This window comes from Euprymna scolopes, chromosome 30 (assembly GCF_053919585.1).
Source record: "Euprymna scolopes isolate OS-2025 chromosome 30, ASM5391958v1, whole genome shotgun sequence".
In the NCBI taxonomy this organism is placed as follows: domain Eukaryota; kingdom Metazoa; phylum Mollusca; class Cephalopoda; order Sepiida; family Sepiolidae; genus Euprymna; species Euprymna scolopes.
This window is the reverse complement of record NC_136511.1, coordinates 6829158-6848505: the sequence shown is the minus strand read 5'-3', so window position 1 is coordinate 6848505 and position 19348 is coordinate 6829158. Positions and strand designations below refer to the sequence as shown.

At 32.9% G+C, this 19348-nt stretch overlaps 1 protein-coding gene across 8 annotated transcripts in view; it reads left to right on the top strand.

Moving 5' to 3' along the window:
- LOC145254644 (uncharacterized) overlaps positions 1 to 19348 on the top strand; it is a 237061-nt gene that overhangs the window by 182060 nt on the left and 35653 nt on the right. For all 8 annotated transcript variants that reach the window (XM_080113275.1, XM_080113274.1, XM_080113272.1 and 5 more), the window contains 3 exons: positions 5274 to 5405; positions 6579 to 6689; positions 16824 to 17612. In XM_080113275.1, the coding sequence (XP_079969401.1) occupies positions 5274 to 5405; positions 6579 to 6689; positions 16824 to 17612 (1032 nt within the window). The remainder of the gene's footprint in view (positions 1 to 5273; positions 5406 to 6578; positions 6690 to 16823; positions 17613 to 19348) is intronic.

Sequence of the window (19348 nt, the reverse complement as noted above, 5' to 3'; positions counted from 1 at the left end):
TATGCAACAGCAGCACATTTTAAAGTCATTTACTAACCAGATATAGATATACATATATATATAAGCTTATGTGTTTCTCTTGTCAGCTGTTTATATTGTTCTCGTATGTGGCTATATATTCATTATTACAATTGCTGCCTTGTCATTATTATTGTTATTAATCTGCTCTCATAAGTACAATACAGCTGTTTACCAATTTTTACAGTTTTTATTACTTATCACTCTTTTAAAAATGTATTAATCTATCTATATATATATATATATGTGTGTGTTGTGCTTTATATATATATATATATATATATATAATCTTGTGTGTTTTGCTTATATTCTTTGTGGCTTCATATATATATATAATGTATCTTTTAAATTACTTCATTGTATCTCTTCCCATGCTGATAGAGTAAACCTTGATTCAGATGTCTACATTGATTTTTATTTATGTCTAAAATCTATTTTGGCACTTGTCGGTTATTGTTGTATGGACTTGGACTCGGGTCTTCCACTAGATTCGGCTTATTCACAAAACCAATGATACCATGAGATCTAAACTTCTGTAAAATTCATCAATAAATATTAAACTATTATAGAACAATCACACACTCTGTTTTATCTTTTTCGTCCCAGCAGAACCAATTTGTGTATGTATGTGTGTGTGTGTATATATATATATATATATATATATATATATATAAGAGACGAAGTTTACTACAGTAGAAACCTTGGTATAATGAAAAAATTGTAAGTCCATGTAGGAATCAAATAACACGATACAGACATTAAAATGCAGTTTCTTCAGCAAAACTGGAAGAAATCAGTAATTTTCAGCAGCTATAAGATCTTGACAATGGAGGGAATGAAAATAAATTATTCATTTATTTGGAAAAAAAAATCACATATCATGCTATCTGGTTTCTTAATAGATATTCGCATCCACACAAATATATATATATATATAGTCATCCACATACAGTACTGTTTCACAGCTCATCAGTGCGGCTAGACAGGCAACTACCTCAAGCCAGGATTGAAACCCAACCGTCTGTACGACAGTCAAGGCTCCTAACCACTACGCTATTGGCGGCTGCTGAGCGAGTAGTGAGTTTAACGATATTTTGATATCGTCCGAAATACCTCCGCTCGATTTGTTTACACAAAGAGCGTCGCTTATATGCTAATGGTAATTTGTGTATCACTTCTCAATATGCTCAACTCAAGACGAGGAGCATTTTATATATATATATATATATATATATATATATATATATATATATATATAAAATGAGTGAAACAAAAGAAAAAATTAAAGTAAAATGATTCCCAAGCAATGCCGGATGGATAAAGCTAGTATATTTGAAAAAATAACTAAAGTAGACAACCGTAGTAGAGAGATCTGGAGGCTCCCTTTCCACTAGCTACTAATACCGAAGTGTAGGGGAGGGTGCCACTTGTTTCCATGGATTATTCTACTTACCCTTTATCTTTCCCCTTCTTATAATATTGAGTGTTTAGCAAGAGAGCCATCAAGTACATTTTTTTTTAGTCTTAGGTATGACTTAGGACTGGGCTGGTAAACCGTAGCGAGTATCTATTAAGTACAACTTTCTCCACCCACTTGTTTCAATTTTATTGGTGCTTCACCTAATTCTTTTTTTTTGTGTTTGTATTTGTGTATATGCTTGTAGATGATAAAGTAAAAACAGTAAGTCTTAACTCTGTTTCAATGAACACAATTCCATTGAAATGACCTTCATGAATAAAAGCGTTTGCTTTACAATTGATTTTCTAATTACTTTGGAAAATTTTATTATCATTATTATTAAGTAGAAATTCGATTTTAAAACAAAGAGGTTATTTTTATAAGTCTCAGGAAAACAGAAAGATGCAGTTATTTTGCTGGCCTCTTTGTAAAAAGTTTAACTGTTTATAAAAGAAAGAAATATAGATGAAAATCTGCTATGATTAATAGGTGATAGTCCCAGTTAAATCTATAAACTGAAATCAGTGCTCAGTTAAATTTATAGTCTGAAATCGATAACGATGCCTCTGTTCAGTCTCGAAAGACAATGGATACCTTCTGTAAGGGTAGCTGTGCATGTAATTGTGAGGCAAGGGTTGCGCAAACCCAAACCACATCTCTCCTGAATCGGCACTGCTTGAGTCCAGTGGCAAGGGAAAGTGCTAGATGACTGGAAACAATGCCAGGATAAGCGGAGAGCATATACAGCACCTACAATTCCCAAATGGTCACCCATTTTAGTACTGACCAGACTCAACATTGCTTAACTTCAGTGATTTCATGGGAACTGGTGTGTTAACGTGAATTATGCTGTATATATTTGAAATCAGCCTCTGGTTATCTGTAATTAGAAATCTGCCACCCCTCAAATCTATGGTGATTAACTCTCTTTAGTTATTGTTAATCTTTTAAAAGATTTTTATTTCATAAAACTGTTCTTGAAAAGAAAAATCTATTAATTAAAAAGGATGTGTGTAAAAATGAGAACATTTTAATGGTGAATCTGAATCTATATGCTTGCATGTGGATGTTGCTTTTAATATTTTCAAACGATTACTTATCATTACCTTTTTTTCCTATTTTGCTATTAAACTTTTGTCCATTTTGGAATAATGATTAGGAAAATGTTTAAGCAATATAATTTTAAGATTTTTCTTTTCAAATCCAATTTGCACAAGAAGCTCTTAATTAGTTAAAAACTGGCAGCAAATTTTTGATTCCTAGTTTGTACAATCATTACAGGAAATTTTTTTTTTTTTTTTTACACAGGAATCCCACATTATCAAGGCCAAGAGGCCATGGGTTAGATGCAGCCAAAATAACAATTGTCATTTAAATTCATTTATTAAATAAAAAGTATTATTTTTTTATGAAATACTATACATTGCAACTTTTCAATTCTTCAATTTATTTTTTCTAATGTAATTGTATATTCTAATAGGAAAAATGTGACTTGTTGCGTCACCGATTGAGCTCATGTTAAATCGTTCAAATCAGGGAAAAGTGAGTTTGCAGAGTCGGTTATTTTTATTATTATTATTTATTTCTAATTAATTAAAATCTTGTTCTTTTTTCGCAAGTCCATGCGTGTCATCATGAAAACATTCCAACTCTATTAGAATACTTTTAAAGAACTATATTTACCGTTATACATAATTTTAAAGTGAAACGGTTTGTTTTGTATTATTTTCATAATTAACTTTATAAATACTATTTCATATCCTTGTATCTTTTTATTCAAGAAAACAAAAAATTTTCTCCAATATTAGTAATATATATAATATATATATAGTAAGTTATAAAATATATTTGGCGATAAGTTTTATAACTTACTACCTAGCTCTACCTACGTATTGAGCACTGTTGAAATAAATACTTCAAGTTTACGCATAAATTTATACTTTCGTATATGAATTTATATGACTAAATGAAGTAATTATAATATATATATATATATATATATATATATATATATATATATATATAAGCATTACCTAGCAGATGTTACCCAAGAGTCTTCTTTCCATTTTTGTTAGACCTTTTGTTAACTATGCATTAACAATTGAAGACTGTAAATTATAATTTACAAGAATTTATTGTTCAGTAGGATACTAAAAAAAATATCAAGATTTCCTTAATCCGTAGTTATAGTAGATAATCTTTCAAGGACAAACTCCTCCTTTCACTCTCTCTGAAATATCACTAAACAAAAATTGAAATATCGATCCAGTTAAAGTATGTAATCATGGCCTCACTGCAAATATGAAAACACAAAATTAAAAAATCTAAAGTACCAAAGGAAAAGCTTTTTTTTTTTTTTTGTTATCCTAATTTCATTTTTAATAGTTAAAAATGAATTATTTGGTGACCGTTGGAAATTTGAAAGGAATTTGGAAGCATTTAGATTTGTTATGTGAAAGTCATTTCTGGCTATAGAATTCTGAATAAAAATTGAATGTTTTCAAAGCTATAATAATTTTATAGAGATTAAAACATTACCGTGAGAAAAAAAATTAACCCAGTTTCAGCAAAATGAAACAATTTTACTAGTAGTGGTCATAATTCTAAGCTAGTCAGCAGCAGCAACCAGTGTCAGTTTGTTTAATTTAAAGTGATGAGTTTTGTGAACTACGTTTATTTTGAAAAAGAACTTTTTTTTAAATTAATGTAGTTTGTGATTTTTTTTTTTTATAAAATTTCCTTCAAGAAATATTGGTTTTCAAATATACTTAATTTTCAAACTTTTAGTAATAAATGATTTTATAAGTTGCCAGTTAAAAGAAAACTAAATTCTTTTTCATGCAATTATGTGTGAATACCCTAAAAATAAATTAGTCGAAAAAAAAAAAAAAAATGACTACAAAAATAATTTAGAATAGAGGGGGAACATTTTTGCATATAAATTTAATCAAAATGATCCCCTATTTCCCTGCCATTATTGTCTTTTAGAGCAGTTCATTCTACAAATTCTTTTGGTATTTTTTTCAATTTGAAAAGTTAGTGTGTGTATATGTAAAATTACGCTACCACTAAATCTAGTTCCGAGTGACGAGTCCACCTCCTAAAAGTGCCTCCTTTAAATCTGTCTTTCAGTGCCATATTCGGATTCTCATATCATGAATTTCTATCTGTGCCATGATTGACATATTTTAAGCAATTTAAATTTTTTCACATGTATTGTTATTGTAAAGGTTTCTAGATACTTGCAAATTTTTTACTTTGATAGTTTCTTTTTTTCTGACCGCTTGCCTTTGGAATTTCTTTCCTGCTACCTATTTCCTCAACTATACTAAGTTGCAGAAGTTTAAATCTAATGTAATGCTGCTGCCCAACTGCTCACCATGGTTGCCCCTGTTTAAATCTGGCTCCTATCACAGTAGCCATCATGATTAAGTGGCAATAAGCCTTTGGAGGACAAATGTTTTTATTAAAAAAAAATTTTTTAATTTAATTTTTAAAAAATCCTATTTAAAAATAATATAATAAGTATTTGACAAAATAATGCACACTATTTCAATGGTAATTATTGTACATGAAATCTTTATTTCTGTCTTTGAGAGAACTTGTTCATGAATCCGTTTTGGCAGCAGACAAAAAACTTTTTATTCTGTTTCTGCAGTTTTAAATTATTTTCTGTTTTGTTTCTCATGAAAAGTGGTAACCTGTTTATATTTTTGGATCTCTTTCCTGCTCTCGCTCTCGCTTTCTTTGAATGGATGTTAAATTTTGATAATGTCCTATGTGCTATTATTTACAGTTGGAGGAAGAGATGGAACGCATGTCTCAATTGGATGGTCTGAAGAACAAGGAGCATGTGTTGAATTTATGCAGGTTAATGGTCAGAGCTGAAAGTAATGACCATCGATTGTCCATATTGCGTATTTTGCAGGTAAGAAATGCATTTAATTAGCAACTGTCATTGTGCTATACCTACCAGGAAAAAATTGATGTGCAAACAAATTTGCTTTTTATCTACTTTCTCGTGTTAATATTTGTACTTGTCTAATAATAAAATATATTAATCGAAATATGTATGTTTTACATCAACGGTGTTAGTTCCATATAGAAACGTAGATTTAATTCAAATAAAATAAAATACGTATCAAGTGCACTTGAAAACCAAATCACAACGTAATATTAGGAAAATAAACAAATATTTTAATTGTTTGAAATTTATAACATAAATATATTCCAGGGCTAAACTCCATCCTCAGTATGTTGTTTTCTTTCTTTTCTTTTTTCTTCCTTTTCTTCTTTCTTGCCATGTTGTAAAGTTGGAGAAAGAAAAGTCTGTTTGTAAAGAGCCGTAAAATGAAATCAACATTTCTATATGGAACTCACACCCTTGACGTTATTTTCACGTTGCCTATGGACTGTTCCAACATTTAAAAATACAACCACTGAGATACAACGCGCGGTTCTTTACAAACAGACTTTTCTTTCTTCAAGCGTACTTGATGCATATTTTATGTATGTTTTATGTTTATAAGCCAATACACTGCTATTTCATTCGTTTTAGCACCATGCGATGAAGAAAAAAAGAAAAATATCCTAAAAATGGCATATAACGTTAAAAAAAATACTGATTTAAAACAAATGTTTATTTTATTTAAAAAAAAAATATTTATGTTATATTGGCTTATAAATATAAAACATATGTATTTCAATTTAAATTTTAAACAACGCTTATATCACAGGAACACAATCTAACTAATTCACTTAACATGCACTATTCACCCGGACATTCACAGACATCACCATTGAAGAAAAGTACACAGACTATTTTTACTGCTGTTTTCCTTTATTTTAACACCAACGATAAAGAAAAAGGGAAATCCTGGAGAAGGCAGATAACATAGAAAAAATTTTTATTTTAAATATTTGTTTCATATGAAAACAAATCTTTGCATCGTATTGCCTTATAAACGTAAAAGATGCAATTTTTTTTTTTTTTTTTTTTTTTTTTTTTTCATATTTATACATTTTAATTTCAATTTTAAACAACACTTATATCATGGACACACAATTTAACCAATAATAATAATATTCCGTTTTCAATCAGGGCACAAATGAGCAGGCTTGTTTGCGTCTTTTCTTGGACTATCATGGTCTTCCTTTGTTGTGGAGTTGGATGGCTGACATTGGAAAAGGAGCTCTGTATTTAAAATCACAGGTAAATCATTTTGTTGATTAATTACTAGGACTATGACAACAACATATTGTTTGTCTTATTTTGATTCTCAGGTATATATCTATTGATATCTTATGTTTTTATGTAGAGTGATGTGGTTCTCGATTGATTGTGTCTAACTGTGTCGGATATATACTCGAGTGTCAAAACAATGTCATGTCTCTATTAATGACGTGATTTTTAACAAGTTGCAATCTATTTCTAAGTTTGAATTTTGTTTTAGATGAGGATTGATAATTTAAGATTATTTAAACTACTGTTCTCATCTTGAGTGTTTATTTTGTAACATTTTGGCCAATGTAACCTATACAAGGACCTGTGGTGTGACAGGTAAATTACTAGGTAAAATTCAGTTGTAAGTGACACTCTTCTGGGAATTGAAGGTTCAATTTACAGCATTGGACAATACTCCGAATACAATTGCGACTTGCTTAAGATTTCTACCCGGTCATGGATGACAAAACAAGAGCATGCTACCTCCATGAATTAAATAAATGGTTCCGTTTGAAATTCCGAGCAAATTTTCAAGTTTGATAGAAAGATTAACAAATGCGACAAGATGGTTGGAGGTTACATCAGTCGAAATACTGTGACAATAACACTCAAGATGAGAACAGTTTGAATAATACAGATCACCTCCACGTAATCACTAAGACAAATCCATTTTTCTTTTGTCTCCTTTATTTTACAGAAAAATAAATTTCTATCAAACTTATAACAAAAAAATGGCATTTATTTAAAATAAATGTGACGCTTTGTTTCATTTTTAACAATGAAATGAATAAAATGTTTATTTAACACTATAGTTTCAAGTATTTTACAGACAGTTTTGGTGAATAGAGGTGTTAAAAAAAAAAGTAGTAGGCAGGCAGGCTCGAACCCAAAACACGAAGGAGAGACAAAAAACAAAATAAAATAACGTCTTAGCCGATATCTCCATCACGCAACTGGAAGTCAAAAGTATTGAAATTAAGCATAGTCAATTCAATCGTAACGATGACTTACTAAAATGTCAGCAAAAAAAGCGACCCCCTCCTTATACAAAACTGCCCAGTTGAGGGTGAAGGAATGAATGTTTTTGACCAATTTTTCGATATTTGTTGTCCGAAAGTTTGAGCTTGAAAACGATACAGATCTCATGAGGATCCGTTGCATGTGTCAAAAGTTTTTGTGAGACAAACTCACACACACATTTTGCCCTTTATATATATACTAGCGAGGGGTACCCAGCGTTGCCCGGGTGTTTGGGGGGGGGGGGGGTTAAAAAAAAAAAGTAAGTATGAGGTATGAGGATCGAACCCAAACCCTTGAGGCAAAGTTGTAAATTAAAGTGTGAAAAAAAAAAAGTGCGATGTTAATCAATGACCCACTGCGAGATGCTAACGGAAACACATTTGAATTTATTTAATTAGTTGGATTTAGCAGGTGCCCGTTTTAATGAGTTAATGAGGTCAAGTTTGACTGCGGGATAGTATTCATTTATTGCTGAACACTTTTTTTTCCCACCCCCAAGATGTTATAGGAAAAAGACTAACCCACATGTGGCAAGCGACAAATATTGAATATTTATCTTCCCGAAATCCAGCAAATTAAATAGGCAGGTGAGCTTCGTTGTTAACTGTGAGATATTACGATTTATATGTGATTAAAAAGTTGTGAACCGATCGACTGCTTATCTGAAAGAAGCTTTTTGTAGACACACAGAAAAAGCGAACACACATACATACATACATTTTCGCTTTTATATTTATAGACTAGGTGTGTGTGTGTGTGTGTGTGCGCTGGGGGGGGGTAATCAAAACATAAGAATAAGCGAAGTAAATATTTTTAAATGTTAAAACTTTAAAAAATCGAGAAAAAAAACACCCCAAAAAACTAGCGTACGGCAAACGAACAATGTTAAATGTAAAAATTGGAAAAACAAAAAAAGAAAACGCGAATGTGATTGAAAAGGAAGACAGAAAAACGAATGTTAAAACTTCTTTAAAAAATTTGAAAAAAAAAAAAACCCCTGAAAAATGGCTTTCGGGCGGGGAGGGGGGTAATCAAAACATAAGAATAAGCGAAGTATCGAAAAAAAAACACAAAAAAAAAACTAATGTAAGGCAAATGATGTTAAATGTAAAAATCGGAAAAATAAAAGCAAAAGAAAACACAAATGTGATGGAAAAAAAAAAAAACCCAGAAAAACGAACATTAAAACTTCTTTAAAAAAGCTGAAAAATAAAAACCAAAAAAACATAGAGCGTGAAAAATTGCTTAAATAACCCTGCTTCAATATAAAAAGTTTTAAAATCAAAAAAAAAAAAAAAAGACATCTCACACTACGATAGATAGTTTAGATAATGAAACCGCGCTCTAAGCAACTGAGCTAAGACAACATCGCCGAAACTCCATCGCTTTTTTAAATATTTAAAGTAAATCAGGTTACGATGTCATATGACGCATGCGTAGAAGCGAATTCGTCATAAGAGGACGGTTTTTGCTCTCTCTCTCCCCCCCCCCTGCTGCTTCTATTTGACCTCATTAATTAGGTCAAATAGAGGTCATGCAGTTAACTTGGGTTTGTTTACCCAACTTTGCCTGTTTTTTCCCCCCAACAGATGTTGGGGAAGGGGAAACCAGCTCCCCATTGTCCAGATTGATTAGCAATTGTCTGATATAAGAGGAGTTTGTCCCACATTAATCAAAGCTGATTGCTTCTGGACGTTTCCCGGCGCGATGCCGAGAACGAACGGTTTGAATTTAGTTTCACTTTATTTATACTAAAAAGCAGGACAAACAGTGGACAGAGCGAAATAGTGCGAATCTCATAAAAGTCGGACGAAATAAATCTAGAGGCGACCCGCGTTCCCAAATCCTAGATATTATTATCTAGGGGCTATATAAACAGTTGTAAGCGATTGTAACGACCCCAGGAGCGTGTGTGAAAGAAGCTTTTGCGAGACATACACAAAAATGGTCACACACATTTTGCCTTTTATATATATACTAGCTCGGGGCATTTTTTGGGTTTGTTTACCCAACTTTGACTGGTTTTTCCCATAGATGTTGGGGAGGGGGAAACCAGCTCCCCATTGTCAGATTAAATAGCAATTGTCTGATATAAGGAGTTTGGCCCCACATTGATCAAAGCTGATTGCTTCTGGACGTTTCTCGGTACGAATGCCGGGAACAGTGCTTTAGCTTTGAATTTTGATTCTATACAAAAAAGCTGAATGAACACAAGACGGTCTGAAATAGCAATAATTTTGTAAAAGTCAACGTAAATAAATTTAGAGGCGACCCGCGTTCCTAAATCCTAGGTATTATCTAGGGGGTATATAAACAGTTCTAAGCGATGGTAACGGAAACGTCGTCGAAAAAAGCCTTTCCGAGACATACATAAAATGATCACACACATTGTGCCTTTTATATATATAGATATGACTAGCCTGGGTGCTTGGTGGTGCCTGGGTGTGTGGAGGTGTGTGTAAGGATGTGGTTGAGCAAAAAAAAAAAAAGCAAAATTATGAACACAACAAATAAAAATAAAAATGTAGAAGTAGTAGGCAGGCTCAAAACCGTAATGTTCAGGGGGAAAAGGTGAAAAAAAAAGCAAACAGTCTTATTGATTTGCCCACCACGGATGTTAATGTAGACATTGGTTACCTCCCTTGCTTCAGTTACATGGTTACCTCCCTTGCTTGTGGTGATATAAATAGGAGTCGGCCATCTTGGTTTAGTCAGTTCGTTCGTACAGTTTAGACAGACTACAAGTGTCTCAACAAATGGTAGCAGAGATATCCCTCTGTGTGCGACAAAACGAAAAGAAAAAAAAAATTTTTTTTTTTTTTGTACAGCTTGTCTGTAGCACTAGACAGATCGGATATCGGATATGGCAACTTCGAACAAACAACCTCCATTGTTGGAGGGGGAGGATGTTTACGAGAACTGGAAACAAGACGTTGAAATGTGGTCGTTGTTCACGGATCTTTCTGAGGGAAAAAAAGGGCCAGCAGTGTTTTTGACGCTACCACCGAATATTAGAGAATGTGTCCGTGAATTGCCAACAAGTGACATCGGCGGACGAGATGGCTTGAAGATCTTAATAAAGAAACTGGATGACATATATTTAAAGGATGAACACACGCGCGCTTACATGACTTTTAAGGAATTTTACACTTATAAAAGATCGTCAGGTACCAGTATAAATGACTTTCTTGTTCGTTATGAGTTTTTGTACCAAAGATTTAAAAAATTCTACATTATTCTACCGGAAGGAGTGCAAGCTTTTCTTGTTTTGAACGCGGTTAACATATCGGAAGAGAACGAAAAATTAGCGCGGACAACGTGTTCTGTTTTGACGTATCAAAACATGAAGGAATCGATAAAGAAAGTATTTGGTGACATTTATCGTGATGAAAATGTACCGGCAGTGAAATCAGAGCCCGAAATCGTCAACTATAATTATTCTAAACCGGGTAACAACAAAAGGCGTTTTCGTCGAGGACAATCTAATCCATGTGACCGAAGTGGAAACGTGTTGTTGTGTTACAAATGTCAGTCTCCGAACCATCTAATTAGAGAGTGTCCTAGAAATACGCCCAGGTTTACGGAAGCGACAGAACAAATACACATTACGTTGTTCATTCAAGAAAATATTTATTTGAACAGTACAAATGAAAAAATCTCAAATCTTGTAAAGGAAACATTTGGAATGGCAGTCTTGGATTCTGCTTGTACTCGCACACTGGCTGGCGAAGTGTGGCTTGATGTTTATTTAGATACTTTAAATGAAAGTGACCTGCAACTAGTGAAGTATACGAACTCAGACCGGAGTTTTTGTTTTGGTGATGGAGTGGCTGTCACAGCAATTAAAGTTGCTAAATTTCCGGTTACACTCGGAGGTATAAGAGTTTATATCGAAGCAGATATTGTGAAAAACGACTTGCCTCTTCTATTAAGTCACAAATCAATGAAGACAGCAGGAATAGTGCTAGATTTCCGGAAAGATATGTGCTGGATTTTTGATAAATGTATTGAACTAAAGACCACAACTTCAGGGCACTATTGTCTCCCCTTAACAAATAAGTTGTTGGATCATAGTGGTACTAAGAACATTGTATTACATGTTCAGAATTTTGGTCAGTGTTCTTTCACAGAAAAAAAAAAAAAAGCAGAAAAACTTCGACAGTTTGCTCATGCCTCGAAGGAAAAACTTGTTTCCTTGGTTAAAAAAAGTGGCAAATTCAATGACAAGGAATTTATAAAGGCGATTGAGGAGGTTTGTGAAAACTGTCAAATTTGCCTTAGATTTAAAAAAGCTCCACTGCGACCGGTTGTGGGATTGCCTCTTGGCAATAGATTTAATCACACAGTTTGCATGGATTTGAAAGAGTTCATCCACAATGAGGTGTGGATACTACATCTCATTGATGCCGCTACCAGGTATTCAGCGGCAACATTGATCAAAACAAAGAAGAAGGAGGAGATCATCAAAAACATCTTTATGATGTGGATTACCTATTTCGGATCTCCTGTTCGTTTTCTGAGTGATAATGGGGGTGAATTCAACAACGAACACTATAGACAGATGAATGAAAAACTCAACATAGAGACCTGTACTACTGCCGCAGAAAGTCCATTCAGCAACGGTACTGTAGAACGTCATAATTTGATAGTTGCTGAGGCAATGAAAAAAACAATTGACGATGAGAAGTGTGAACCTGAAATTGCCTTGGCATGGGCTATTTGTGCAAAAAATGCCCTCCTCAATTACTCTGGACACAGTCCAAATGAACTTGTATTCGGTTTCAATGTAAATACACCCTCAATTCTGACAGACCAGTTACCTGCTATGGAGTCCTCTACTACAAGTGACATGGTGAGAAAAAATTTAAATGCTCTCCATAGTGCAAGGAGAAACTTTTTGGAAGCGGTCAAAATAACATGTTTTATGCAATGTTGTTAACGCGAGGTTTGAAGGACTTGCAAAAATGTCGACAAAAAAAAGTGACCCTTCCTTGTAAGAAATGGCACAGTTGATGGTGTAAGAATAAATGTTTTTGACCAATTTTTCAATATTTGTCGTCACGGACATCGGGCTTTAAAACGATACCAATTTTGTCACTGTCCGGCGCAGCTGTTGAAAGTTTTTGGCAAACATACAAACACACTCACACTCACTTTGTCATTTATATTATAGACTAGCAGGGGTACCCGGTGTTGTCCAGGTGTGGAGATGTTTTATGGTTACAGAGCCCTAAAAATATGTTTTAGAACCTAAAAAAATGGAAATAGCAGCGAGTACTTGTGCGAGCGCAAAAAATAAAAAAAATAATTGATCAAGAGAACCCTAAAAAAAAAAATTAACCCATCCCCTAAGAGAAAAATGAAAACAGCTGTGAGTACCTGTGCGGGTGCCACCAAAAAGAAGAAAGTAGTAAGCCGGTAGACAGGCTTGAACCTGTAACGCTAAGAGGAAAAGGAAGTGAATAAAATGCGAACAGTTTAGTCACTGCAGCAACCGTGACATACGACGTTGCCGCCGTTCAAATTAAGCTTAGTCATAGCAAAGCTTGAATGACTTTGCAAAAATGTTGTCAAAAAAAATGACCTCTCCTTGTAAAAAATGACCCAGTTTACAGTAAAAAAAATTAATACTTTTAGCCAATTTTCGGATATTTGTCATTCGAGAGTCCACACTTTCAAACGATACCTGTTTTGTCTGTTCGTCACATCTGTCAAAAGTTTCTTTGCTCAGTTGACTCCTAAAGAATGGATAATTAATTATTTTTTAATTTTAGATGATGTCTGGGGAAACACCGATCATGAATTTACCAACTTTGTGGATGTTTGTTTGGTAGTTTTGACTTTTAACTGGGTATGCAAACACACATACACACAGACAACTGCCTTTTATAAACTAACAGAGCTACCTGACATTGCTCAGAGCAAAAGTGTACCATTTCTATTAAAACTTCTAACTCTATTGGCCTCTCTTTCATTCTCCTTTCTTTTAATCCTCTATTTCTCCAATTCCCTTTTTCTCTTCTGTCTAGCCCATTCCTCTCTTGCTGGACACACATACACATAGACAACTCTCCTCTTTATAATAGATTCCTCTAGGAATAAGTCCGCATTTTCTTTTCAAATTCATACATAACTAGCCTGGTTGCCTGCGTGTTTGGAGGTGTGTGTTGAGCAAAAAAAGTTGTTGTAGGCAGGCAGGCTCGAACCTGTGACATGAAGGTGGAAAAGAAAGTGAGGTGTGTGTAAGGATGTTGGTTGAGCACACACACACACAAAAAAAAAAAAGAAAAAAAAAAAAAGGAAAATTGTGAGTGGGGGGTAGGAGTAGTAAGCAAGCTCAAATCCGTAACGCGCCAGAGGAAAAAGAGGTGAAAAAAAAAAAACAGACTGTCTTATCAATGTGCCTACCATGGTTGTGACATCACGGGTGGTCAAAATAACACCTTTTATGCAATGTTGTTTACGCAAGCTTTGAATGACTTACAAAAAATGTCAGCAAAAGAAAACGACCCTGCTGTAGAAACCTGCCCAGTTGAGGGTGAAGGAATTAATGTTTTTGGCTAATTTTTCGATATTGTCATCAGAAGGGTCAAGCTTCAAAAGGATACTGATCTCTTGAAAATCTATCATCTCTGTTGAAAGTTTTAGGCAGACATACAAACCTACATAGATACATTTAAACAGACAGGTGAGATTTATATTATAGAAGGAGATAATACTGAAAAGCCGATTCTCCTGGATAAAACCTGGCCCAATTGACTTCTAAAGAATATTGTTTTTCTAAATTTGAGATATTATTTATACAAGGTAATGCCGATTGAGAATATACCAACTTTTTGTAGTTTTTTGGGTTTTTTTTTTTTTTTAGCTGGACATACAAAAACTCTGACAAGTACTTTTTATATAATAGAATAGCAGGGCTATCCAGCATTGCTCAGGCCATTTAAAAGAAAAACAAAGTTGCATTTGAATACACCTGCTATTTTTAGGAAATAAATAATTATCATTTTTTATCCTGGACAAATCCGGGTAGATTATCTTGAATAAAATAGTATAACAAAACTTATTAATGTTGATCTTCCTGAGCAATGCAGTCTTTTAACAGACTTGTTCTATCAAAGATATTGAGCACTCTTTTATTACTATCTACCACTTACCAGACATGATATTTTTATTCTTGCAACCTCTCCAATAAGGCAACATAGATTTTCTTGTATAAAATTGTATATCAAAAACACAGTGACATTGTTTTTCCTGTACAACACGGTCTTTAAACATACTTGCTCTACCCAGGATATTGAGCAGTTTGAATTGACTAACTTATACTCCTTACTATACATGATGATGTACTATTCATATTTAGACTTGCAGGCAACACCATGGATTTTATCTAATATAAAGCATCATAAAAATAACAAAGAAAAGTCTTTTTCCTGGGCAACGCTGCATTTTAACAAAATTGCTATGGTATAATTATTATTATAAATTCTGAGTAACACAGAGTAAATTTTCTGAATATAAAAAAAGATAATGCCTGGGAGGATTGTCTTGTAACAACAAAACGTACACATCTCTTCCCCCCCCCCCCAAAAAAAAAAGGTTTTGGTAATCCTCGAGAGTATGCTGTCATCAATACGGTATAAATACTACATTGTAACTAATAGAAACAAAATAGCCTGGAAGGATTTTCTTTTCTCCTCAGCCTCACCATAATGATGTAATTTCTGAAAAATTCAGAATAATAACTCAGCAATTTTACCAAATTAATACATAAATACATTGTTTTCTTTTACAATTATTAAATTAAAAAAAAAAAAAAAAAAAAATGAACTCCCATAACAAAAACTGGCCCAGTTGATCCTCACAGAATAAATATTAACATTTTATTATAAATACCCTTCTTTAAAAAAAAAAAAAAAAATAGTTTTAAGCGGTTACGATTTCAAAAAGAAACTATTTGAATTTATTCATGTGTTTAATAGTAATCAGATTTTTAAATAAACTGTTAGCTAAGTCAACTGCCAATTTAAATAAAAAAATAGTATCTGATGTTTTATTATTAATTTTTCAAACTGCCCTCGTGAGGAGGCAAGTAAATACTACAAAAAACAGTTTTAAGCAGTTACAATTTAAAAGAAAAAATTATTTGTGCTTTGGGTAACTAATATTGATGTATTTAATCGGATCTTTAAGTAAACTCTCAGCTAAATCAATACCCGATAAAAATAAATTGTGTCTAATGTTTTGTTTTATTATTAATTTTTCAAACTGCCCTCGTGGGGAGGCAAGTAAATACTACACGTGTTTGTTACATGTGAAGAATCAAACACAAAATAACAAAATAAAGCTAAAAACAATCTAAATTCTGAATTGAAGAAAACAATATCTTTTAACTCTGTTTAACTATAAAAAAGCATTCTTCCTGTCTCCAAACAGGCAAGCTGTTTGCCCTCATGGGGAGGCAAGTAAATACTACAAAGTTTTGTTACATGTGGTGTGTTTTAACAGTTAGAAATTTTAAACCGTATTTTTGATTTGCATAACTTAAAGTAAGTCTTGTCTAAACCAAAAATAAAAATATTATTTAATTAAAAAAATAAATAAATAATAATCCCGGGCCACATTATGTTTGAACACAAGTGCTTACTTCTTCATAACAGTGAATGATCAATGAATAAAGTTTGTGGGTATTTATTTCCATAAACTGTAGAAGGACAAAAAAAAAGAATAAAAATATGTTACTGATTAAACTTTATTTTAAAAAAAAAGTTTTTTTAAATATGATCATCAGCTAGGCTTGAACCTTAAAACTTAGTGTTGTCAGTCTGTGATTATATCCATTGCGCCAAGTCCCAGAGCGATGTAAAGACGTTTCAAATTAAGATATTTTAACGTAGGAGAAGCATCAAGACATCTTACGCATGCAATAAAGGTACGCTTTTACCTGATCCCATCACTCCACCCTCACCCCCACCCCTCTACTTAAAAGTCTTAGCAAGACATACAAATATACATACACACTAACAGATGACTACCCTTATATATAATAGAAGATGATATGTATTTAATATCTATTATTATGCTTTTTTTTTTTTGTTTTAGATTTTGGGAACACTCAAAATGCTTCCAATTACAAACAAGACCATTCTCCAAGAAAGCAAAATCCTGCCGATGGTGATGAGATGGGCCAGTGAGTTGAAGATGACTGTTGAACACGAGGTCGAGATGGAGCAAAGTAATGACACTTCCTCCCAGGCTGGCACGCCTTCATCAGTGACTAGCAGAGACGAACGGCCACCAAAAAAGAAAGTGAAATTTGCCGATGAGACTAGCTCTGATAGTGAAATGTCTGAATGCAGTCGCCTCAGTGGTGGCATGATCTACCTCAATGAACCGCCTATGACTAAAAACGGGCTGAACAACGAAGTGGCGGATGCCTCTGACCTGCCATATACAGAGTATTCAAACCAGGGCAGTCTTTATATGGATGAGCTAGACGAAACGAGGGTGGCGGCCAAACATGTCCCAGGGGCTAGTGCAACCCCGAGAAGTGGCATTCTCGTAAAACCTGACCCCCAAAAGGACCTTTCCAGTGAATCATCGTCTTCGCCGCTCGTGGAAGAGAAAGTTCAGTCAACTGAAGCTGAATCGTCTTTAGACATTTTGGATAAGTGTTCTTCTTCTACGAAGGAGAAGACGGAAGGTGATGTTTCTCCGAAAGATGACGACAGCAGTAATGAAGTGAAACCGCCGCCGCCTCCTCCTCCACCACCACCACCCCCGCCGCCACCACCTCCGCTGTCAGATGAGAGCAAAAGCTTTGAGGCAAACAACTTGTCTTCAGTCGTCTCTCTGGCCACTGATTTGCTGAAACATTGGAGTGATTTAAAGGTAATTTTTATCATCTATGATTCATCGAGAGTTGGTTTTAGTCTAGAGCTGAGGTTATAATAACATTTTCGATGATGTACTACAAGTTTAATATTCAATTCTGAGTTATAGTCAGCTAATGTACTTCCTATCTTCTGGTGTGTGTGCTACCGGAAGCGGTGACAAGGCAAATCAGTTCTTTCACTTGTATTGTTCTTCAGTGTTTCTATTGTGAAGCGATTTATTGAAATAAAATATAAGAAAAGGACATTATTGAAAAATATACAATAAAAATTTTAAAAATTATATGGATAAAAATAACACAATTAGTCTTTATTTGCAGTTTTAATAACAAAATTAAAAAGTAAAAGTTTTCATTTTATTTTTTAATTTTATAAGAAATTTGTTCATGAAATTATAAAAACAAATTTTTTTTGATTTTAAAAATAAGTTTTTTATTTGAATTTATATAATACATATGTTTATGAAAGTATAAAAATAAAATTATTGAAATTAAAATTTATCCAATGCATAATATTTCCCAAAATAGTTTTAAAAGATTTTAAAAGGTGTTTTCAATAATTATTTTTAAAAAAAGGGGAGCAGGCAAAAAATGTTTTCAATAACTCTTTAAAAAAATTAAAAAATCAAACTAATTTCAATAATTTTAAATTAAAATAAGACCAAAAAACTTTTCAATGATTATTAAATAAAAAAAAATGTACGATTTAAAAAACATAATAAAAATGGAGTATATGCATAGGGGAAATATAGGCATGAGAGAAAAAAAAGCAAAGGAAATGATTTGCCTTGGAGCCGCTTCCAGTAGCAGCCACGCTGGAAATTAGAAAGTACGTCAGCTGACTATAATCAAATTAACAGCACGTTTAGTTTCCAGATTGGAAATGTAAAATTCATAACAATGGGACCAGAGTCGATCCCATGGTGACTTAGTTTGTATAAAAGTGTTAACTTTAATCAAAATCTGACTTCTTTCTTTAATCAGATTTTTTTATTAGAAATTTTCGATACTTATCACACACATAAACCTATGTAAGAACACTCTCAAATACATCAAGTACCTTCATGTGAAATTTAAAAAAATTAGCCTAGTCATTTCCAAGTCCATAAGGAACTAACTCACTTACATACACACAAAGTTCCTTTTATTTATATATATATATATATATATATATATATATATATATATATATATATATATATATATATATATTCCAGGTTAAAAATATCCGAAAGTAAAAACCACTGAATTAAACGAGGTTGTTGATAGTGCTTAATAAAAAGATTATTTTATTCAATCTTAGGTCAAGAGCATTTCCATTGGTGGCAACAATAAATCTATTGTTTCAATCTTAGAAGATCTTATCAAACAACTGGAGTCTCAGGTCTTCATCAAAGCCAGTTTTATAATGAAAAGAAAAATTTGGAAGGCTTTAAAAAAATTAATGATTTCTAATGTGGCGTGTGTGTGTGAATTTTTTTTTAAAGGAGTGCAAAATTTTCATATCACAATTAGGAAAAGAAGACTTTTTTTTTTTTTTACTACTCATGATTTAAAATGATAAGGGAGAGGAGAGAAGAAAGGCAGGTAACCTGTTTCACCCTCACTCAAAATTTATATCAAAGAATTTTTCTACTCCCTTTTTCATTATAATTTAGGGGGGAAAAATGAAGAGAACTATATATATATATATATATATATATATATATATATATATATATATATATATATATAT